The 25,221-nt window shown below is 36.0% G+C and overlaps 3 protein-coding genes across 4 annotated transcripts in view; 1 reads left to right on the top strand and 2 right to left on the bottom strand.

Moving 5' to 3' along the window:
- LOC130994894 (uncharacterized) overlaps positions 1-25,221 on the top strand; it is a 1,167,164-nt gene that overhangs the window by 1,088,435 nt on the left and 53,508 nt on the right. The window lies entirely within an intron of this gene.
- LOC130994916 (short-chain dehydrogenase TIC 32, chloroplastic-like) lies at positions 4,275-8,797 on the bottom strand. 2 transcript variants are annotated; one of them, XM_057920054.1, is made up of 8 exons: positions 8,582-8,797; positions 7,424-7,655; positions 7,176-7,255; positions 6,478-6,631; positions 6,045-6,123; positions 5,438-5,522; positions 4,693-4,739; positions 4,275-4,613 (listed from the first exon to the last, which is right to left on the bottom strand). In XM_057920054.1, exons 1-8 carry the CDS (start codon positions 8,685-8,687, stop codon positions 4,449-4,451), a joined length of 948 nt encoding a protein of 315 aa, XP_057776037.1. In that variant the 5' UTR covers positions 8,688-8,797; the 3' UTR covers positions 4,275-4,448. The 2 variants fall into 2 exon arrangements, with proteins under 2 accessions (XP_057776037.1, XP_057776038.1); XM_057920055.1 differs by lacking the exon at positions 4,693-4,739 and having other exon boundaries at positions 4,275-4,649; positions 5,409-5,522; positions 8,582-8,763.
- LOC130994917 (short-chain dehydrogenase TIC 32, chloroplastic-like) lies at positions 20,501-25,060 on the bottom strand. Its single transcript, XM_057920056.1, has 8 exons — positions 24,707-25,060; positions 23,337-23,568; positions 23,091-23,170; positions 22,212-22,365; positions 21,660-21,738; positions 21,013-21,097; positions 20,875-20,921; positions 20,501-20,781 (listed from the first exon to the last, which is right to left on the bottom strand). Exons 1-8 carry the CDS (start codon positions 24,810-24,812, stop codon positions 20,617-20,619), a joined length of 948 nt encoding a protein of 315 aa, XP_057776039.1. The 5' UTR covers positions 24,813-25,060; the 3' UTR covers positions 20,501-20,616.

Below are 25,221 nucleotides of genomic sequence, written 5' to 3'. Positions count from 1 at the left end.
CGGAGAGCAGGTGGCGCAGCGGGGACTAGGCAACGCGTCTAGGGTTAGCAGACGACAGGCGAGATGAAAACCGCGGCGCCTAGGGTTAGCGACGAGGACAGGGGCTGCGAGAAGGGGAAGCGCGGAGCCTAGGGTTAGTGATGTAGACAGGGGCGGCGAGATGGGGTGGCGCAGCGTAACAGGCGGTGCGGGTCGCGGTGGCGAGATGGGGGCAGGCTGCGAGATGGAGGCAGGCTTGACTGCAGTTAGGGAAGAAGAGAGGGGGTAGCAATTTGGGGGTTAGGGCCTTTAGTGATTTCAATTTATGGTTTTTCTTTTTTTCTTTTTTTCAGATTTGCAGTTTTTTTAAATGAAAAATTATACTAATAATGTTTACTTAAAATAATTTGAAATGATAATTTAAAATTATTTCATTTTCAGTTCATTTTTTATAATTAAATTAACTCTAATGTATTTAAATATGAATTTATAAATAAACTTTTTTATTTTTTTATTTTTAAATAAACAGTTTTTGTTAAAAAATATAATATGGTTTTAAAAAAATAAATTGATAAAAAAATTGAAAAAAGGAATTTAATAATTAAATTAACTCTAATTTATTTAAATAAGAATTTAAAAATAAACTTTTCACTTTTAAATTTTTAGATAAATAGGTTTTTGTTAAAAATAATAGATATATTATGATTTTAAAAATAAATAAATAAAAAAACTGAAAAAAATATGATGTTCATACATAACAGTGATCGTAACGATTAAAATAACTGTTACAAAAGACGTTCATAGATAACGTATCTCATAACGGTTTAGAATTACCGTTATGTATCCATGCTCTTACATAACAGTTTTGGTAACGGTTTAGGATTACCGTTATGTATATGACTAATAGATAACGCTCATACATAACGCATTGCTTTATACCGTTATAAATGTATATACATAACACTACATACATAACGGAAATTTATCAAAACCGTTATCTATGTCAAAAAGGCGCTCATAGATAACGGTTTTTAAAAAAAAACCGTTATGTATGATGTGTTATGTATGTGCGTTTTTCTTGTAGTGCAATTAAGTACATATGTATACTCAAAATAGAAAACGAGTCTATTTTAGTGGAACGTCCCATAAAGAAAGACGAGCCTATTACTGTGGGACGGAGGGAATAGTTTGCAATCTATAACTACTTTGTTCTTTACCTATAGTATATTAATTTGGGTTAATTGCCGCTAAATTCAAAAGCTTTTTGAGAATTCGCGATATTCTCACCAACTTCAAAATCGGCGTATGAATACATAAATTGAGAATCCGTTCTTAATGTTCCCAAAATTAAAAAATTCGGCGAGATGACATGGCAAACACCTATGACATGTCAATTTCATGCCAAATCAGTTATGACATGTCATTGTTTTAATTTTTTAATAATTTTATTTATTTATAATTAATTTTTTTAAAAATAAAAATCACCTACCCTACCCCATCCCCAAACCCACCCCCTTCCCCAACCCCCTGGCGCCACCCCGACCACCACCTCCCCAAACCCTCGGCGCCATATATTTAGATTCAAAAAATAAAATTCATAGAAAAAATTAAAAATAAAAATACTGAAAATTCATATATTTACATGCAAATAATTCAAAATAAAATACATATAATTTCTTGATGTTGCGAATGATCTTGCACTGTTGCACACTTATTCACTCGACATATATAAAATATTAAAGCACGCAATGAACTAGGAAGATTATCAGGTTTACGCAAAGCAATTAGGTAGGGTAGCAGTACAAGTTAATTTTTATGTATATAGGTTAACTTTAATCACGATACGCAATCTGATTAGAGAATTAAAAATGATAAAGTATAATTAGCTACTTGTATAAATTCGTTTAAATAGACCTCTCTATGATTGTTTATTTTTTAATTAATGTGGATTTAATTTAATAGATCATATATATGGTTAAATTCGTCGTTAGGGTATATGTTAATCATGATCGATTTGCTTAATATCCTTTTATATATCAAAAGTTGAAGAAATAAAAATATAGCTAGAGACCTTGTACTTTGACACAAAATACCATTAAACTTTGAACTGATATATACTTGTAAAAATCTCATATAAGTAATAAAAATATGCATAAGATAAGGGGTTATGTCCAAAAAATACACGAACTTTGAAAAAAATTGCAATTTTCACCCGAACTTTCAATTAAGTCAAAAAATACATGAATTTATATTTTTGTTGCAATTTTCACCTAAGTTTGACTTTCAACAAAATTGAAGTTTAATTGACAGTCGAAATTTAAGTCAAATATATTAAATTTTATTTTCCTAGACCTCCGAGCTTCTAAATACTCATCATCATCAGAAGTTTGACCAAGATCAAGTGAAGTTTCGACTATCATATCTAAAATTCAGAACCGATCACCTACCCACCGTGGGCATGCATAACGTGCCCACCATGATGTGACAATTGTAATTATAGTAAGATAATTTTAATTAGAGTAAGATTTATTAGTTATCTTTTCTAATTAAAATTGTCACATCAATGGTGGGCACGTTATGCTTGCCCACGGTGGATAGGTGATTGGTTCTGATCTAAAATTTGCCCAGACTCTCACTTCACATGTTTTGCACTAACCACTACTAAGTGGCCGAGCGTATTAAGCAAAACTAAGGGAAAGCTGATATCTGCAAAATATCGGTTGAACCTTACTTAGTTATTTTGCATAGTGTTAATAGGGAAAAATGCCCCCTTCTTATAAAAACTTGTAAAATTGGCCACTTTTGTTTATGAAAGTGGGCAATTTTACAAGTTTTTATAAGGATGTGGGCATTTTTGCAAATGTCCCTTTTGCATACATAGTTTCTTCTATCTTAGAGCATCCACAATCCTTATGTGGTGGTTCCCACCTAAGACACAGCCCTCCACAATCCTTATGTCTTAACTTGTATCTTAAATCTTCATTTTCACAAAATTCTCAATTCTACATTTTTATTTTAAAATTCCAAATTTTCATTAAAATTAAAATTCAAACATTGCAATAATTAAAATAAAATATAAGATTTTAAAATTAGATAAAAAAAATTAAAAGAATTAAAAAAATAGAATTTTAAAAATTAAAAGAAAAATCAAAGAAAAATTTAAAAAAAATCAAAAAAGAAAACCCAAACGCTGGCCCAACTCCCCGCCCACACACCCTCCACTTCGTCCCCCCCCCCCACCCCCACCCGCCTTCTTCTTCCCCAAATTGTCTTCGCCATCTCTGCAAATTTAATCCCCAACTCATTTTTTGCCATCGACCCGTTGCGCCGTAAAGACCCGACGTCGACCTCGCCCGTGTCTCCTGCCAAACGAGACGCCAACGACGCGCATCGACCCGAGGCGAAGATCATGCGTTGCGGATGCTCTTAGTGGTTTTAGCATCATCAAAAAACAAGAAATTGTTGGAAATATTCTATTCTTTTGACGATTACCAATAATGGTACCAAAACTCCTGCTGAAGTAACCTTATAGAATGCAACTTATCTATTAGGGAGTAAGCTATTATGTCTATAGGTTACATCTGAAGGATCAACAAAAAGAATCTACTGAATGTGCATGAAGTGAAGAAGTCCTTTGATCGACAATCAACTAATAATGTAATGTTTTGAAATTTTTATTCTTAATTTGTAATGTTTTGAATTTTTATTATTTTGTCAAAAAAAAATTTTGTTGAATTTTTACAAAATTTCTATTATTTTAATTTATGTTTAACACAATAAAAAAATATTATAATTGAAAAAAAGATAAAAATAACTATACAAAATGTTGTGGTTGAGTGATTAAAGTGATCATTGATAAATTATAATAAAAAATAAGTGTAGTTGAATTGGACAGAATATTAATTAGTAATATAGAGAAAACAATTAAATAAATACTGAAAAAATTGGAGGATTAGATGATTGGACAAATCACTACTGAAATTAATATAATGAAAGCAGTCTAAAGTGTAATGCACGTAGGGGAGCAACTGCATTGTAACTTATAGTAAATCTCAAATGGTAATATGCAAATTGATATGAGATGACAAAAATAACAATCATACACAACTTTTTTTAATCAAAAAAGAGTTTTAAATATTTGGTGCGCATAATTAGACCAAGCAGTTAGTACTCGATAACCACACAACTCTTTATATTTGTGAAAACAAAAAATTGACACAATCCATCATGTGTGGTCTCATCTTGATAGTAACCTAATGAATGACTTGCTAATAATTTTGAGTGCCAAAATCATAGAACTAAAAACATAAATATTAAGCATGCATCAACATGTGAATATATATGAAAATTTCTTACAACAGTAGCATGTGATGAACCTAAAGGTCTTAAGTTCGAATCCACTATAACACAGATTTTAAATATTTGTTTATTCAACCATAAAAACAAGATTCGTGGAGTCAAAAGTGGAACTATTTAGGGCTTGTCAATTCCAAGCTGAAGTCCCACAATTTCTTAGCCAGCTGAGCATCTGCAGACAGTTCCGTCGGCTGGCTGACGTTGCTGTCCGAGAAAAACTTACCGCTCACTCCTTCAACATCTGGATGCAAAGCTACATAACACGTCGTGGCTGCTCCCTGCACGAAACGAGGAATGAGTTCAGTTGAAGGCATCTTTGTTGCTTTGCTGAATTGAAATGAAAAAGGTGTAACCAACCTGAGGGATAGTTTTGATGAGGTACTTAACAAACCACATAAGTAGGCCTGCAAACGAGAAAACACATCCAACAATTTAACACCACCATAAATAAATCTGATCTTCTTTGAGCTAATTTTTACTCGATTCATATGTCATTGAAATGGTGGGATTAAAGAAATTCTACCAATAAGGATAAGAATATCAACCTTGTATATTACTCACTTCGTCCAACTTATAAAGCCACAATAGAAATGGGCACGAAAATTAAGAATAAAGTGTTAAGAGTGTAAAATGGGCAGGGATCACTTATTTTATGTGTGTAGAATGGGTAGGGACTATATATTATTTTTAGAATGTGCCATTATAAATGAGACAAACTAAAAAGGAAAATGTGTCATTATAAGTGGGACGGAGGGAGTATCAATCACACAAAATAAACGCCCCTAAGGGTGTGTTCTTTTTGGTTGTTCAATTTATCATGAGAAAATGAGGGATAACAAAAAATCTCCCTTTAAATGTCTCATTTCTTTTTCCTCATTTTCTACAAAAAATAGAATTTCATCATTTCTCATTCATTCTTTTCACTCCACAGAGGGGTAATATTATCCCTCCTTGAAGTGAAAATTATGAATGAGAAATGGTGAGATTCTATTTTGTAGAAAATGAGGGAAAATAAAGAAAGCATTTAAAGGGAATTTTTTTTGTTATCCCTTATTTTACCATAATGAGAACACACCCTAAAAATATAGAAGTCGATGGTAACCTTCGAGGATTTTATGATGCCGCAGAAGGTTGGTGGCGATTGCTCCTGGATGTAGAGAATTAGCAGTTATTTTAATCCCTTCTTCCTGTAGTAGCAAAACAAAACCAAATGTTGATAATAGTATATTTAAAACTTATATGTAATGAAACTTACAAGCTTATTTAAAACTTATTAAATTTAAACCACAAGTGCACTTTAAATTATAATAGTATATTTGATTTACATACTTTAAGTTAGGAAGTACTACTTGATATACTATACTATGATGGTTATTACTAAACTTTTCTATTATAAAATTCAAGTGTATGTATAATCAAACACCCTGTGTGTTTCAATATAAATTTTTTGATTTAAAAGTAAAATTTTACTTTTAGTTAGATATTGGCCCATTTAAACCAGACCCATATTAAACCGGCCTAGGACCATACAGCTCGTAGCCCATTAAGGCTAGCCCGAAACCGGTAGTGCCTACCTGTTCAACATCTCTAGATATGAACACAGGTCCACAATGAATGTAAGAAACAGAATCTAAAATGACAATCTCACCGAACCTCTACAAGTTGAAATAGTTTTTCCATGCCCCCTGAAATGTCTCAACATTGATTACCTGAAAGCGCCTCGTAAGTTCATTAGCGTGCAAAATGTTTGCCAGCTTGGACTGTCCATATGCATATAGGGTTTGGTAACTGTGGAACAATATCACAGGAGATAACCATTACCATATGAGTTCAAGAACGAAATAAGTCATTTGATACTAACTCAGAGCTTATGGCTTTCATATCATAAAGAGTTTTAAGGCTTTCACAGTATCTGAGGTAGATAGAGATTCGAGTTGTAAGTTGCGATCATAATGTTACCCAAATTTTGAAATGAAAATGAAAAAAAAAATAAAAATTGCAGTCATATCCCAAATACAGTTTATGAACAATCTTATAAAGTCTTATGCTATTTAAAAATGAGATCCAGTGTACGAAGGACGAGCTGACTAACAATATATCTATGCCAAGGAGGATAAACTGCAAAACTTCATCCCAACATACCTTGAATTATCATTGATTTTATCAAAGCGGATGCCTTCACGATATGGATGCCGATGGCCCTCTGATGAAACATTGACAATTCTTCCTTCTTTCCCACTTTCATGTGCAGTCTTTTTCATATTTTCCAATAGAAGATTTGTCAATAGAAAATGGCCTGAGACAAAAGCAAAAGAGGACATAGTCACTATACTTTTATTCTTTTCACAAAACCATAAAAGGAAATATAGTATTAAGTTAGCAATCTGCACAAAGAAAACATATAACACGGGATAATAAGAATGCAACATGCAATTTTAGGACCTAAATTACTAGCTTTTGTTTCAAATTGCCTCTAACAATTTCATGGCTCAAAAGTTTCCAAAACAATTGATAAATCATCTTGTCCATACGTATGGGTGAATTGAAAATGTCCCATTTTCTATATGTATTCTGATTTATTTATTTTTTTCATTAAGGGTTAATCTAACAGAATCAACTTGAAATTTGAAAATGTAACATAGATTAAGATACTATTCATCAATTTTCTCAACCCAAAAAGAAAAGTAAACTCGTAGTTATTAGTCACAATATGGTTATAACAGACCAGTAATTTTCGCTTTTGTTATGGCACAAAGCACTGTGCATTGTGAATTATCAATCTTAAAGAATTCAAAAGATCAAAGAAAACAGAACCAGGAAAGAAGTACATGGAAGCATACCTAGATGGTTAGTGGCAAATTGCAGTTCTATATTGTCTTGTGAAAGCATGAAGGGTGTAGCCATAATCCCTGCATTGTTACTTTTAATTAAGAAAAGATGTTAGTATGCAAGACACAACAATCTTCATCTATAGAAAAATGCCCTAAAAAAGACATAAAATGATAAAGACACATAAAAGACATAGTGGGTGTTCAAGAACATAGGTGTGTGTGCTGCTACTTAAGATCATAGATAACAGGAAACTCACATGAGGAGGTTCAAGGGAAGCCCCAAAGAGTTATATTCCGATGCAAATTTCCTCACAGATGCAAAAGAGGCAAGATCGAGTTCCATAACATCAATTTTAGCTTCAGGGAACTCTTTGATTATTGTTTCTTTAACCTTATTACAGCTCTCCACATTACGCACTGCCATGATTACATGAACACCATGTAATGCCAGGACTCGAGCAGTTTCTGCTCCAATGCCACTTGATGCTCCTGTAGACAGACGAGACAAAGCATCTAAAATCAGAACATTAAGATAACCATCATGATTTTCAACCCTGTTTCAGCTACATACAAGAACTCAATCACATAAATCATTTTAGCTCAAGTACTGCTGCAACCCTCAATCTTATGATGTGCCAAGCTGAAGGTATGACAATTCAAGTACTCATCTGTGACCAATTTGATATGATTTGATTGATATGTAAATAATGCCACAATTTAATGCACAAACCATGTTATATATTTAGAACTCAATCACAGCTTAAAGCCACACCACAAAAGTTTGAAGGAAAAACAGGTCATCAGAAAATAAAAAATATTGGCATGTGAACAATGGGTGCAGCACCAATGGCATAGCTTCAGAACCATGACAGAGAACCTACAAGATTCAGCTAATAAATATCAATGCAGTAATAGTTTATGTTTACAAAAAAATACTTGTTCCCGATTGTTTTCTCAACTGTGAAACTACCAAGTTCAACATTTTCTAGCCTCAAACGAATCCAAGCTAAAGACAAGTATTAAACTTCATGGAAAAGAGGAACAGCAGCTGTGCAATACCCCCTAATTTCACAAAACATAAACACTACTTGCATTAGGGAGGATCAAGAAAAGCACACATACCACGAATCAGGAAAGTTTAATCTCAGTGTTCATTCTACAACAATGTCCCAGTAAAAAGAAAATAGTAACAAACAAAGATCAAACAGAACCCACCCCAACTCCCCCAACTTTTTTTTTAAGAAACGAAAAAAGAAAAAGTCAACCATATAGAACAGTTAACTCATCCTAGAATGACAACAGAAACCCAGAGACACAATCTCATCACCAAAAAACGAACTTTGCAGCATAGTGAAGAGGCCCATAATGAATTAAATGAGAGTATTTGTTGAGATTTGAACAGAAGAAAAATAGACCAGTGACAATGGCGGAGAGGGCAGAGCCATCGATTCCTTGAGTAACTTCCTCTGCAGTAGAGCAGGCTGAAAATCCAGACGGCCCTTTTCTTCCGAAAATCCACATCTTGTTTCTTTGTTTAGAGATTTAGAGCGAGAAAGTAGATGCAACTACTAAATGCTGCTACAGAAAGAAATTGTGATTTAGATTATTATATGCAGAAAGAAATTGAAGTCATTTCAGCTACAGAACCTCTTACTAGTCTCCGTGTTGAATGTAAAGTAGAAAGAGGTATGAGAAGTGTGAAGAAGAGGAAAAGAAATGAGAGAAGAATTTTGTATTCGATTGAATTGAAATTGGTTTACAGCTGCACATTTTACTTATTTATACAAGGGCTAACTAACTAAGAAGCTAAAGGAAACTTCTCTAAACAAACTAACTAAAACGTAACTAATCTTGCTGACTCAGCAAGGTTTACAACAGAATACTTTAACATGCTCCAAAAAAGGTTCAGAGGTGTTAACCAGAACCAACAAGAGGCTCGAGATGGAGTGAACTTCGCAGAGAACAGAAACGAGGCTCGGCAAGAGGTTTGGTAAACAAATCGGCCACTTGATCAATAGCAGGAACATGGCCAACTTCAACGAACTTGTCTTGAACTTTCTCCCTTATGAAATGCACATCAACTTCGATATGCTTGGTTCTAGCGTGAAAGACGGGATTAGAGGCCAAGGCCACTGCACTGGAATTGTCGCACCATAATTTGTGAGGAGATGCAACTGGAAGATGCAACTCTTGACATAAGGAATGTAACCATAGCAGTTCAGAGGTAGCAGCTGCAAGAGATCTATACTCTGATTCAGTGCTGCTACGAGACACAACAGTCTGTTTTCTGGAGCTCCATGTGATCAAGTTATCACCATAATAAACGCAATAACCTCCAGTTGAACGCCGATCATCAACAGAACTAGCATAATCAGCATCAGCAAAAGCAACGAGTTGTGTTGAAGAAGAGGGTGCAAAGTGTAAAGCCATGAAAGTGGTGCCCTTTAGATAACGAAGGACACGTTTGCAGGCAGTCCAATGCAATGTAGTAGGAAGGTGAAGGAACTGACTCAACTTGTTGACAGCGAAGGCAATATCGGGTCTGGTATGCGTGAGATATTGCAGAGCACCAATAGTACTCCTGTATAAAGATGGATCAGAAAAAGGCTCACCACCTTCCTTAGATAGTTTGGTGGCAGGAGTCATGGGCGTGGAGCAAGGATGACAGGAGCTCATGTTGGTCTTATCCAGCAACTCTTTCAGATACTTGGATTGACATAAAGCATAGGAAGATTGAGACTTAGTTACCTCAATGCCTAAGAAGTAATGAACCTCACCAAGAGAAGTAAGAGCAAACTGTTGATGAAGCTGATCAATAACACCCAAGACCTCAGATTGACTATCTCCAGTAATAAGAATGCCATCGACATATATCAATATGAGTAATAAAGCATCTTTATCCTTTCTATAGAAAAGTGAAAAGTCAGAGACAGACCTTTTGAAGCCAATAGAAAGGAGATAATGCCTGAGCTTATCATACCATGCCCGAGGGGCCTGCTGCAAGCCATATAGAGACTTTTGAAGTTTACACACATAATCAGGGTGAGCAGGGTCTGCAAATCCTTTAGGCTGGGACATATATATATTGTCGTCGAGATCACCATTGAGGAATGCGTTATTAATATCAATTTGCTGGATTATCCACCCTTTTGAAGCAGCTAGAGCAAACATGAGCCTTATAGTAGAAGATTTTACAACCGGACTGAAGATTTCAAGAAAGTCCACACCTGCAAGTTGCTCAAAGCCACGAGCTACCAATCTGGCTTTGAGTTTATCAAGTTCACCAGTGGATAAAGTCTTGACCCGAAACACCCATTTATTACTTATCACCTTATAGAAAGGAGATGGTGGAATGAGAATCCAAGTACCTTTGAGATTTAAAGCTTGAATTTCTTTTTCCATTGCTGCACACCACCCTGGGTGAGCTAGAGCTTCTGCATCTGTTTTAGGGAGAGAGAGAAGCTCTGATGTAGGAACTGAATTAACATGCTGAACAAGATATACTTCATTTTGTTGAATAGCAAAGCACCCTACTGAAGAACTGACAGGAACAAAATCTTGCTGTGCAACAAAACTTTTAGGTTTGAAAACACCAAGTTTGGATCTGGTAAGCATTGAATGAGTATTGGAAGGAGGAGGAGGTGGTGGTGGTGGTGATGGAGATGATGGTGGTGTTGGAGATGGTAGGGTTGATAGAGATGATGGTGAACTGAGCTGCTGTGGAGAGGGAGTTAGGGATGGTGGTGAGTGTGGTGTGGCAGCAGATTGGGAAGATGATGGTGGTGTTGGAGATGGTAGAGTTGGTGGAGATGATGATGAACTGAACTGCTGTGGAGAGGGAGTTAGGGATGGAGATGAGTGTGGTGTGGCAGCAGATTGGGAAGAGCTAGAGAAGGATTGAGAGGAAGGGGATGATGGCTGAATAGTGGGATGATCAGGAAGAGGAAGAATAGGGAGAAAATTTGAAGTGGATACAGGGGAAGAATTGGTTGGAGGTGGAGAGGAGGAAAACATGATGGGATAGGAAAACTCTTGTTCATTAAAATGAACAGTATCTGTGATATATAGTCTTTTGGAGGAACTGAGGCACTTATACCCTTTATGACACTCACTATAACCAAGAAAAAGGCATTTGGATGATCTAAATTGTAGCTTATGTTGGTTATAGGGTCTGAGATAAGGGAAACATGCACATCCAAAAACCTTGAGCCATTTGTAGTTAGGAGACTGATGATATAGGGCTTGGAAAGGTGAGATATTGTTTAAGGAGGGTGTAGGAAGTCTATTAATGAGGTAGGTGGCAGACTGAAAAGCATCCCACCAAAAGGTGAGAGGAAGGGAAGCCTGACTCAGCAAGGTTAAGCCCATGTCAACTACGTGTTGATGTTTGCGTTCAACTTTGCCATTTTGGGCATGAACATAGGGGCATGGGTGTTGAAAATGAATACCTAGACTAGTGAGGTGATGTACTAAAGGCCGAAACTCTCCCCCCCAATCAGACTGAAATGACTTTATAAGAGTGGAAAATTGACATTTTATCATTTGTATAAAGTTTGTGACAGCTGTAGTGGTTTGAGATTTTGAGGCTAAGGGATAAATCCATGTGTATCGGGTAAAGTCATCCACAAATATTATATAATATTGATAACCATCAGTAGAGAGTGTAGATGCAGGACCCCACAGATCAGAGTGAACAAGATCAAAGGCAGACTTGGTTTTAATAGGCTGAGAGACATGAGCTACTTGATGCATCTTTCCTAATTTGCAGGCTTCACAAAAACTAAGATCATTGGATTTATATGGAATGTTGAGAAGAGTACAAACTTTAGCTATTATATTTGGTCCAGGATGACCAAGAGATCTATGTAGTGTGTCTAAAGATGTACAAATACCAGCAAAAGCAGAAGGTTTTACACAGAAGGATGAGGAAGTACTATCTGTGCAAAGAGTTTTATTACAAGTAAAGGCAGAACTAACAGGCTGTGAAGAAGATGTTGGTGATTGTGGAGTAGACTTCTTGTAGAGAGAAGACAGATCAAGCTGGTAGAGTCCGTGGGAGAGTGTTCCCATCAGCAGAACTTTATGAGTCTTGAGATCCTTAACAAAACAAGAGTTATGAGTAAACTCAATTGAAACGGCATTATCTTTGGTAAATTGAGAGATGCTGATTAGATTTTTGGTGATTTGAGGGTTATACAAGATGTTATTGAGAAGCAAAGAATGATTTGCAGATAGAGGTATTGAGTTGGAACCAAAAGAAGAGATGGGTAAAGTGTTACCATTTCCAACCATGAGGCCTTCATTACCACAGTAGTCATTGTTGATAGCTAGATTCTGCATGTCATTAGTGATGTGAGCTGTAGCACCACTGTCCACATACCAAGAGGGATCCAAAGTGGATGTATCCTGAGAAGCAACAAGATTAGCAGAATTCAGAGAGTGAGATTGTTGCACATCAGAGAGAAAGGCCTGAGGAGCAGTGTTATCTGTAAAATTGATGTCGAATCTCTTGAAGCACTTGATGGCCACATGGCCAGATCTGCCACAGAGCTGGCAGACTATGCTTTTGTTGGAAGGCATAGAGCGGTTGAAACCTCCACGGGATGGAGATGTACCTCTACCTTGACTGCGATAAGCAACATGAGCAGCTAACTCAAATCCAGAGGAGACATTTTGTTGTTGAAGACGCAATTCGTAAGCCTGAAATGAATACTGAATTTCCTGTAGGTTTTGATTGTCACTGCGATGCATGATGTTAACAACCAAGGCTTCATATTCTGGTCCAAAACCAGAGAGGATATACATGATGAGTTCATCATCATTGATGATTTGGCCAACGGCAGAGAGTTGATCGGCATAACTGCGCATTTTAAGGAAGAACTCTTCAACACTCATAGCGCCCTTCTTTGTAGTTTGTAGGAGAAGACGCAATTGCATAATTCTTGCTTTTGATTGAGACATGAAGAGCCTCTCAAGAACTGACCAGAACTCGCGAGATGAAGAGCAGCGAACGACGTGACCTAGCATGGATTCAGTAACCGATGATAGCATCCAGCTGAGTAAATACTGATCACGGCGGAGCCACGCAGAATTCGGTGGAGAAGTAGAGGATGATGGAAGTAGCGGTGGTGCCTGTGCCATAGGATCAATGAACTCATGGAATCCATGAGCGCGAATAGCAGAGAGAGCCTGAGCTCTCCAGAAAGCGTAATTGGTGCGATCGAGTTTGAGTATTTGTGGAAAATACGGCAAATTCGCAGGAGGAGAGTGAGTAGCCATGGATGCTAGGATCTATGGATGAAGATGAGCAGAGAGAGTAGCGGAAGCAGGATCGAGATGCAAAGTATTTAGACTGAGAGGAATGTATCTAGACTATTTTGTGGCGTATGATACCATGTTGAATGTAAAGTAGAAAGAGGTATGAGAAGTGTGAAGAAGAGGAAAAGAAATGAGAGAAGAATTTTGTATTCGATTGAATTGAAATTGGTTTACAGCTGCACATTTTACTTATTTATACAAGGGCTAACTAACTAAGAAGCTAAAGGAAACTTCTCTAAACAAACTAACTAAAACGTAACTAATCTTGCTGACTCAGCAAGGTTTACAACAGAATACTTTAACACTCCGCCTCCGCCTTCGACCGAGGCCGAAGCATGTGATCGCCGACATTGTTGGTTGGCGGGATTTTGCAGACATTGTGATTCGTGAACACTGTTGTCTCCTTTGTTAACTCCATTTTTGTGTAATACACGGAATACTCCTTTTTTCCTGTTTGGAAAGGTTTTAACAAAGGTTCTTATTTCGCATTTATTAGAGTTTCTTTCCATAACAAAGTTTTATTTGGTGTGGGCCGAGCTAACTGGAACCGCCGAACCAAATCAAACCTAAATATAGTAGTACAATTTAGTTTGAACCTAAATATAGTACTATATGATGATTTGATTCGGTTTTTAACTTCTTATACATGTAATAGTACAATTTAGTTTGATATTTGGAAAAGTGATAATACATAGTAGTAGCACATTTAGTAAAAAAAATAAGTTAAATATCACCATCCATAAAAATATAAGTTTAGTAGCACCTTTTGAGTGAAAGAAATTGAATACCCTTATGATTAGTCAAAAAGTGTTGATGTTGACATCTAATATATTTATATATTTAATAAAAGTCAAAAAAATTGACGCCTATGCTTACAAATTACACGATAATTTCATACTTATGATTTTACTTTGAAAGAAATCGTGATTTATGCACATTTATTATGTTTAGAAGTTAGGCTGCGGACTTTGCACTTTTTAAGGAAACATTAAACCTTAAATTTTCATCCGTACTTGAGGTCGTTGGTTAATTAATGAAGGAGAAAATAAGTGTATACCAACCAAATCTGTTCATTCATTAGAAATTTGAACTAGAAACAAGAAAATCCTCTCAACATATTGCTCGACAGGTACACGGTTACTCTAAATTCAAAAACAAATTGATCCGAAGTCTTATATTGTATAAGGTTTGTGGAATATATATATATATATATATTAATTTCAACAGTACACGGTTACTGTTCTTTCGTACACGGTTGTGCACGGTTGGCTTTCTACGTGTTGTTTGAATATGAATTTTTTTAGGAAGATTATAATATTGTTTAGAACTAAATTAGATAACTTTAAACATTAAAATATAATTGTATATTAAACCGTGCACGAAACCGTGTACAAGTGTTTATGAGTGCACGGTTTAGTTTTAAGTGATTTAATGTTGTTTATTTCGATAATTATATTATATATATGACTTATTACATGTTTTGGACTTGAAAAACTCCTGAAAAACACTCTGTACGTAAATTACATTATTTTTCCACCCTTAGTGTTCGTCCGTGCACGGTTAGGATTTTTCCATGCACGGTTGTGTACACGGTTGTGCATGGCTAGGGATTTTGCTGTACACGGTTTGGTTTTGGATGTTTTTTATGTTATTTCTAGCATTTCTGTATATTTATTTCATGTATTTGAGTACACGGTTTCCTGTTTTGTGTATTTAAATGTTGTATTTTTGTCGTTTTGAAGCAGATGTCGTTTCAAGCAATCATTATACGGCATAGTGGTCAGTGGAACTTAACCGAGTATGAAGGCGGCGATGAGGTTGTCGTGTACGTGTCGAATGAAGAGCTTTGTCATGCGAAGTTGATGCAAGAGGTGCACGAGCAATTAAACGAGGATGGTCGATCCACTTATATGCTTTTCTACACATCGACCACGGACGAATGGAGAAAAATAAAAGTGACTTTGAAGGCTGATTCAGATTTGAACCGTCTGATTTCCGAGCAAAAGAAATATTCCGTTGTGTACGTGATCGAGAAGGGCAAACAATCTGCAGTTGCGATTCCTCAGAATCAGGAGCGAGGATATTATGAGTCACATCGGTCTACTGTGTTTCCTACCGAGACGGAAGTTGGAAGAAGTATCCCGACATAAGATGATAGTAGGGACGAATCATCGTCGCAGGAGGAGGAAGACGAGTCCGACTCTTCGGATGAGGAAGAAGAGACGATACGACGCAGAGAGATATTGGATTCAGTGTAGACTGAACAAGAAGCTTGGAGACAGACAGGGCCTCAGAATTTCACATCGGATGAGCAGCCCGATGTCGAGCCTCGTGGCGGAGTTGAGCAGCTTGAGGCACGTGACTGAGAGATTCCAGTCCTCGATTTTGACGATGCGCCGGCATTAGGTTGGGAGGATTCTAACGTACTAGAGAGCGGGATATTATCAGTGGGGGCTCTATTTCGGTCGAAGGATGAGTTGGCGATCACTGTTGGCCTGTATCATATGGAGAATCACTTGGAGTACACCGTGGATCGTTCCAGTAAGACTCATTTGTTATTTGTTTGCAAGCATGGCAACGATTGTCCGTTCATGCTGCGAGCCGTTCAGAGTGCATTGATTTGGAGAGTAATTAAGGTGGTGATGGATCACACCTGCCACACGGATTTGAATCGCACTGCCTCGAGATAGATTCCGGCGAGGGTTTTTGGAAAGTATTTTACACGAAAATTGGTTGGCGAGGGGGTCGTTTTGAAGCAGAAGGAAATGATTTCAGAGATGCAGCGCTTATTCGGGATTGAGATAAATTCCAGCTTCGCTCTCCGTGCAAGAAACATCGCGATTGAGATGACGTATGGTGATTTTGGGAACTCCTATTAGATGCTCCCGTCGTATTTGTATATGCTGAGAATGAGTAATCCCGGCACGTTATATGACCTTGAGACGAAGATGGTGCAGTGCGGCATTCGCACTCTCCTGCCTTCTCAAATCAACTAAGTGGCCAAACGGACCACTTTTAAATTGTTCATAACATCTGTAATGCATCAAGCACGTCTCCACTTCCTTTAATGTTCCTATCCGGGTGTAGTGATTGATACGTCCGGCATAACCTTACATGTGCGGACGTAACCAAACATAGTTCGGAGGCTGTAATGAATTCAAAATGATGATTAGTATCAACAAAGACCAAACACAAAAAAAATCGTGCATGAAAATAGAACCGTGCATAAAAAATCCAAGAAACCAACCGTGCACGGTTGAATCGTGCACATCAGAACACACCAGAGTTCATATAAACATAAAATAATTACAAAAATTACAACTGTGCATGGTTTTTTTGAAACCGTGCACAACCGTGCACGATGGACCGTGCATGGTTGAACAAACCGTGCACGGTGAGTTCAACCCAAAACATATATATACAAATACAGCATATTAGTATCAAATACATCATTTAAACTTAATCGTGTACTATAAAATTGAAACCGTGTATGCAAGAACTAACCTAACCGTGCACGGTACACGGTTTCTTCGAAAAATTGCAGATTTACATAATTCATGATTTCAAACACAATTTTCAGATTGCCACTTTCATAATTTCAAACACGAAATTAACTATATACAATTTGATAACGGTAGAATCAAGCATTAACGTCATTCTTACCGGAAGAGGCGCCTGATATTGCTCGTTCCTAGAATTCGCCCGTTCAATTCTTTGTCGTGGCCGCTCTTCCCCCTCGTAATCTGATTCCGTTTCACTCATAGTGGATTGGTGAAGTACCGACGTCAAGTAGATTTGGTTTGTATGGAGTGCACGGTGGTAGGCGCCATGAGTTTCTTAGAGAACTTAGGGTTCTTTCTCTTTTTTTTTTTTTTTAACTTGGAAGCTAAAATAATAATAGAAGAGAGAGAGAGAGAGAGAGAGAGAGAGAGAGAGAGAGAGAGGCGTGTATTGTTTTGAAGGAATTCTACATTGGATTTACAAAGATTTGCAAAGATTTACACGGTAGCTTTTGCTTGTGAATAACCGTGTCTTCTCAATATTTGCATAAGTGAAATACAAGAAAAATACAATAAATGAGATGTAAGATTCTTTTTTTTTTTTGAATGATTTGAAACAAGATTTTTGTTTTGACCACTTTTCGACTGAATAGGCTGAAAATCAAATTCATGCATTGTTTCTTTATTATCTTCCAAATCGTGTACATGCAAGAAACCCTAAACCCTAAATAGGCGGAATAGTGGATATATATCAAATTCACGATTTTGGAGAGAGAAAGAGAGAGAGACAATAATAAGACAAAAAAAAAGAATATGTTGATAATGATGGAAGATTCTATACTTGCACGTTTGAATTGTTATTGTTTAAAGAAAACAAAAAAGTTTTAAATAAGTCAAAGATGTGGTGGGGACCATTAAGGATATATTTGACAATTTACAAGGAATGTGCTACTAAACTTATATTTTTATGGGGTGTGATACTTAACTTATTTATTTTATTGAAAGTGCTACATCAAAATTTCGGCCATTTGGAAAACTATATAGTTTGGATTTGAAAAAATCGGTGCCATTTTGAACCTCAACGTCCGAATTAAACATTATTAATATATACTATATATATAGTGTTGGTTTCTACAAGAAAATGAGCTTATAACATTGAACATGTCAGTAATACGGTTGAACATACCAATAATTTTATTGAACAGTTGGAGTTTTTGGTGTTCGAAACCTAGATACGTTCAACATAATTATCGATACGTTCATCAAAAATCTAAATGCGAAATTTAATCTTAATTATTGACCGTTCGATGGATCATGATCAATGGCTGAGATTGTTTCTAATTTCTTTGCAAACATTTATTTTCCTATTGAACTTCCTCCTATATATATATATATATATATATATATATATATATATATATATATATATATATATTAATTACTAACATTTAAATTATAAGGTGGTTTTAGGTACAATCTGGTTGCACCCTGACCGCATCCTGACAACCCGCATTCTGATCCAAATTGTGTAAATGACACTATTCGGTTATACAAATGACATTACGTATAAATGATATTATAATATTGTAAATGACATTGTGTATGATTGACACTATTCGATTATACAAATGACACTATTCGGTTATAGAAATGACACTACGTATAAATGATATTATAATATTGTAAATGACACTGTATATGATTGATACTATTTAATTATACAAATAACACTAACCGTGTAAATGACATTATTCGGTTATACAAATGACAGTGCATATAATTGACACTATTCGGTCATACAAATGACATATAACATTGTAAAATGTCATAGTGTCATTTGTATAATTGAATAGTGTCATTTATACGATTTGGGTCAGGATGCGGGTCAGAATGCAGGCCAGGATGTGGGTGAGGGTGCAACCCAATTGTACGGTACAACCGATTGTACCCAAATTTTTGTGTTAAATTATAAAATGAATATCATCCAGTTTCATAAATTGAATATATATATATATATATATATATATATATAGTGAAATTTATGACAAATCGCATCAAACCAAACCAAAAATTTGTGGTTCAGTTTGGTTCGGGTTGATTCGATTTTGGCCATTGAAACGGTTTGATTCGGGTTCAAAATTTATAGGCGATTCGAGTTATATTTTTTTCGATTCGATTCGGTTTCGACCTGAACCGCCTGAATGTTCAGTCCTAATTTGGTCACAGATAATATTCCCTTCCTCCCAAAAAATAATTTATTTTTATCATTTTAGAATGTAAATAAAAATTATTTTTTCATGTTTTATTTTTGAACAACATTCCACAATTTATTATATTTAATACATCTATTTATTTATCTTTCATACCATTTATTCATTCCCAATACTATTTCGTATTTTAAGGGCCACCTCCACAATAGGGGGTTCTAAAGATTTTTCATTTTATCTTTGAAAATTGAATTTTAAATAAAATTTTAAATTAAAATTTTCATCAATTTTAAATTTAGAATTACAATAATCCTAAAAAAGTTACATTAAAATAAAATTTTAAATTATATTAATTTAAAATATATTCTAAAAATTGAACTAGATATCACATCCTCGACGTTTCGCTATCTCTTCCACCATTCGGTTATGTATTGCTAACTTTTTAGTCCCCCATTCGCAAAGTGTCAGCATTTAAAATCTAATGACTGAGGGTGTTGCGTTTCACTTGTTGTAAAACGTCGAGGTGGTCGGCGACCCTCACCAAAGTGCTTTCCTACTTGTCCAGGGACGACGACGACGACAACTCAACTTCCTTCTGCCTTTGTTGTTTTTCTTTGCCACTCTTTGGCTTGTAGGCATAGTCGTGATGCTTGGTTCGGAGAATGTTGTCGTGTACCTTATTGGAGGTATTCTTCATCCTTTTTAAAGAATGGACGTCTTCGTCGATAGAGGCGAATTGTTGAGATTGGTGGAGGATGTGCCAAGCCGAGAAGTGTTTGAGTTAACCATTGTTGTTATTTGTTTGAAATAGCTCCTGGGTTTGTTGGGTGATTTGATCGTAGCTCATACCGCTCCCCAAATTGCTTTTGCATTTGTCGTAGATCGCCCCCAAGCCTTCATATATATCCTTTTACACACAAATAACTCAAAAAAAATAATTAATATCGTAATGAGGATGGTATTCAGGCCATCTTCATTACCATAAGAAAGACCAAAATACTGAGGAATAAGCCCATACGCGAGCAGCAAAATACTGATCATGCTTACGAACTCAGCTAAGATCTGATACAGAGTAAAGGAGACATGAGAGATAACAGCTCGAGAAGATCAGAGTTGGGGAGGTATTAAAAGCATATCTGATGTATGAGCTACAGACATATGAGGAAACACTTTTTGGTTGGTAACACGTGGTGAAATCTACATGTGGTCTCGAGCGAGTACGTACTGGTGTATGAGGGGTCTCATCTTGATATAATTTCGAGTGCCAAATCACAGAACTAAAACCATAAATATCAAGCATGCATCAACATCAGGAAATATATCAAATGTTTATATCTATGAAGAGAATAAAATTGTGGCAGGCCAGTAACATGTGATGAAAATTTCACAGGTGATGACAACAAGATTCGAGGAATCAAAGTGGAACTATTTTGGGTTCGTCAATTTCAAGCTGAAGTCCCACAGTTTCTGAGCCAGCTGAGCATCCGTGGCCAGTTTCGTCGGCTGCCCGACGTTGCTGTCCGAAAAATACTCACCGCTCACTCCTTCAACTGCTGGATGCAAAGCTACATAACATGTCGTCGCTGCTCCCTGCACGAAACGAGGAACGAGTCAAGTTGAAGGCAACAGTTGCTCCCTTATACATGGATCGCGGAATTGAAATAAGAAAAGGGTTTAACCCACCTGAGGAATATCTTTGATGAAGTACTTACCAACCCAGTTAACTAAGCCTGCAAACGAGAAAACACACAAATTTCACACCACCATAAAAATAAATTGGATCTTCTTCCAAGTAATACAAGTATAGGAGTCGATGGTAACCTTCGATGAGGCCATGATGCCGCAGAAGGTTGGTGGCGATTGCTCCCGGATGTAGTGAGTTAGCAGTTATTTTCACCCCTTCTTCCTGTAGTAGCAAGAAAAAAAACCAAATGTTGCGACATTTCACTGCTAAAAAGTCTTACAAATCGCAAAAAGTGTTGAGACGAATATCAGCACAGGTAGACGAGCTCCTTCGTACATATATAATCTTGATACAAGTGTAAACTTAGGCAGTTCGGCTATATCTTGGTACACTATGAACTCGATTTTGACAAACTATTACTAGTAAGTTAAACCCTACCATAATCAAACATATCTACATAAAAAGCTTCATTCCATATCCAAAAGGTTACGACAGATCAATCAAATACAAACACAGAGGTGTTAACGGGCCATGTTCGATTTTATTAACCTACATAAACCAAGCTTCTTTTGGTCTGACCATTTCGAACTATATTAAACTGGGCAGGAGCATATAGCACGTAGCCCGCTAAGACTAGCCCATAACCGGTAGGGTCCACCTGTTTAATATCACTAGATATGAACACAGGTGGAAACAAACAGAATCTGCAATGACAGATACATCCAAGGCTCGACAAGTTTAAATTGTTTTCTAATTCCTCCTGAAATGCCACGGCATTGATTACCTGAAAGAGCCTCGTGAGTTCATTAGCGTGCAATACGTTAGCCAGCTTGGACTGTCCATATGCGAGTATGCTATTGTAACTGTGGAGCAATAATACAAGAAATAACCATTACCATATTGAGTTGAGTTCAAGAAAGAAATAAGACATTCGTTACTAACTTAGCGTGACAATGTTCCCCAAAATTTAAGGGATATAAAGGACTTAACAAACAGAGAGTTTGAGATTTTTTCTTTTATAATCCTGCCATGGAAAAAGTGCATCCATAAGAGAATCGTAACCTTTCATTCATACTCCCTCTATTTAAATCCTTGATGTTTTTAGCAAGAACTTTGTTTCATAGCAGTCAGTATCTTTTGGAAATCAAAGAGCGCATACCACAATTCTTAAGGTAATCTGTATAACTCCTGCCTCAAAAGTCATCCGATAACATTAAAACAGCATCGCTAGTTTTGAGAAAAATTTGCAATGATACTTCAAGAAACAGTTTCTGAATGACTAACAATATATAATTAATGCTAAGAGGATAAACTGTACAACTTCATCGCAACATACCTTGAACTATCGTTGATCTTATCAAAGCGGATGCCTTCACGATATGGATACCGATGGGCCTCTGATGAAACATTGACAATTCTTCCTTCTTTTCCACTTTCACGTGCAGTCTTCTTCATATTTTCCAATAGAAGATTGGTCAATAGAAAATGACCTGAGATAAAAGCAAAAGAAGCAACATAGTCACCAACAGCTTTATTCTTTTCAATAAACCATAAGAGGAAATATATTATATATCAAGTTAACAATCCAGACAAAGAAAGCATATAACACAGGATAAAAAAGAACGCAACATGCATTTTTAGGCCCTAAATTACTAGCTTTTGTTTCGAATGATATCTTCATCGCTCAAAATCTCCCAAAATTATTGATGAATCATCTCACACTGTCCCAATTTAACAAAAAGTTGACAGAATAATTGACATCTTTGTTAGAAGAAAAGCAATTGAAAAAAAAAAAAAAAGCTATATAGTTTAAGGAGTTGCAAAAACAAGCTTCAACTGCACCATGGTTTTATACGTGTAAGCACAAAAAAGAAGCAATATATTAATTGCCTTAGAGAGTATTAAAAGGAAACACCTGTTCAAGTAAAAACATAAACCCATATGCTATGCACATTTAGATATTTTAAACATTAATCTGACAAAAGCAAAATGAACTTTTAATGTAATTCAGTTTTCACAATAAAAAAAGAGTTAAGTCATAGTTATTAATTACAATATAGTTATAAGAAACAAAATCTTTTCGCTTCTGATATGGCACAAAGCACTGTGCATTGTGAATTATCAATCTTAAAAAAATTCAACAGATCGTATGAAACAGAACAGTACCAAAAGATACCTTTGAAATTTGAGGGGAAAGAAGTACATGAAAGCATACCTAGATGGTTCGTTGCAAATTGCATTTCTATATTGTCTTGTGAAAGCATGAAGGGTGTAGCCATAACCCCTGCATTGTTACTTTTAATTAAGAAAAGATGTTAGTTTACAGGACACAACAATCTTCATCTACGAAAAATGCCCTAAAAAGTCTTAAATAATGATGAAACATAAAAAGACACAGTGAGTGTTCGAGACCATAGTTGTATGTGCTGCTACTTAAAATCATAGATTATAGGAAACTCACATGAGGAGGTTTAAGGGAAGCTCCGAAGAGTTGTATTCCGATGCAAATTTCCTAACAGATGCCAAAGAGGCAAGATCTAGTTCCATAACATCAATTTTAGCTTTAGGGGACTCTTTGATTATTGCTTCTTTGACTTTTTTGCAGCTCTCCACATTACGCACTGCCATAACTACATTAACACCACGTAATGCCAGGACTCTAGCAGTTTCTGCTCCAATGCCACTTGATGCTCCTGATAGACAGACAAAACAAAGCACCGAAAATCAGAACATTAAGATAACCATCATGATTTTCCATTCTGTTCATGCCACACACTAGGAAAAATTTCAGTTAGTCAATAGATATCCACATAAATAAGTTTAGCTCAAGGAATGGTACAGCCCTCAATCTTATGATGTTCCTTGGAGCCTCTCACGGATAGGCATGTCCAAGCAAAGGTGTGACAATTCAAGTACTCGTTAGTGACCAATTCAATGTGATTTCATTTGATTCGATATTTACGTAATGCCACAGTTTGATACACAAATCATGTTATATTATATATAGAACTCAATCACAGCCTAAAGTTGCAACAAAGAAGTTCGAGGGAAAAACACACGCGATCGCAATGTTAGCTGCAGCACCAATTGCATAGCTTTACAACCATGACAAAGAGAACCTACAAGGTTCAACTAATAAATATACTCTAATGCAACTTATAGTTTAAGTTTCTTAAAAGAAATACTCATTCCAAATATTCTGTTCTCAATTATTTTCTCCACTGTGAAACTTCCAAGTTCCAACATTTTCTAGCCAAAAACAAGTACTCCCTCCGTCCCACAAGAGTGTGCATCACTTTTGGTGACATGAGACCCATTTTTATTGCAGTGTTAAGATAGTGAGATACAAAATAAGGAACTTGTAGTGTCCAAAAATAAGAAATTGCACACGCTTGAACGTACCAAAATGACAGAAAGTGCACACACTTGTGGGAGTATTAAACTACATGGAATGAACATACTTCAATATTTTCCCATCCATAATTCTCAATAATCAAAGCACACACATATCTCAATAATCAAAGCACACACATATTTCTCAATAACCAAGAATCAGGAAACTTTTAATATCAGATTTATTCTATAACAATGATCCAATAACAAAGAAAACTATTGATAACAATAATAATAAATAAAACTTCACCATATAGAACAGTTAGCTCATCCAAGAATCTGAACATAAGATCAAAACAGAATAAAACCCACAGTCCACGACAAACCCATCACCAAAAAACCAAAAAACGAACTTTGCAACATAGAGAAGAAGCCCACAAAAAATTTGATCAAAATCAATAAATTTTTTGTTATGATTTCAATAAAAGAGAAATGGACCAGTGACGATGGCGGAGAGAGCAGAGCCATCAATTCCTTGAGTAACTTCCTCTGCAGTAGAGCAGGCTGAAAATCCTGACGGCCCTTTCCTTCCGAAAATCCACATCTTCTCTCTCTCTCTCTCTCTCTTAGATAAAGAGCTAGAAACTCAATGCAACTACTGTTATGCTGCTTTCTGGGAATCTGTGGTATTTTCTTGTAGATTTGGATTATTATTATTTCGATGGTGGTGGCGACAGCTATTGGTACACGTAAGTACTTTATTGATGTGATTCACATTTGAATTTATTTCTCTCTTTAAGTCTTTATTGCATTGAGAATCTAGAATAGCAATGTAGCATTTACATATCTTGAATAGGAATAATAAAAAGGTTGATTTTGTGGACTATCTACATTATTGTTGTGGGCCTGTGGCGAAATAATGTACTCCAACGAAAAAATGTAGACTAGTATAATATTCAAACTATTGAATATCTAACAAATATTTGAGCAATCGATAATTATCATAAAATATT

This window comes from Salvia miltiorrhiza, chromosome 7 (genome assembly GCF_028751815.1).
Source record: "Salvia miltiorrhiza cultivar Shanhuang (shh) chromosome 7, IMPLAD_Smil_shh, whole genome shotgun sequence".
Lineage (NCBI taxonomy): Eukaryota > Viridiplantae > Streptophyta > Magnoliopsida > Lamiales > Lamiaceae > Salvia > Salvia miltiorrhiza.
This window is presented reverse-complemented; position numbering and strand designations above follow the sequence as displayed.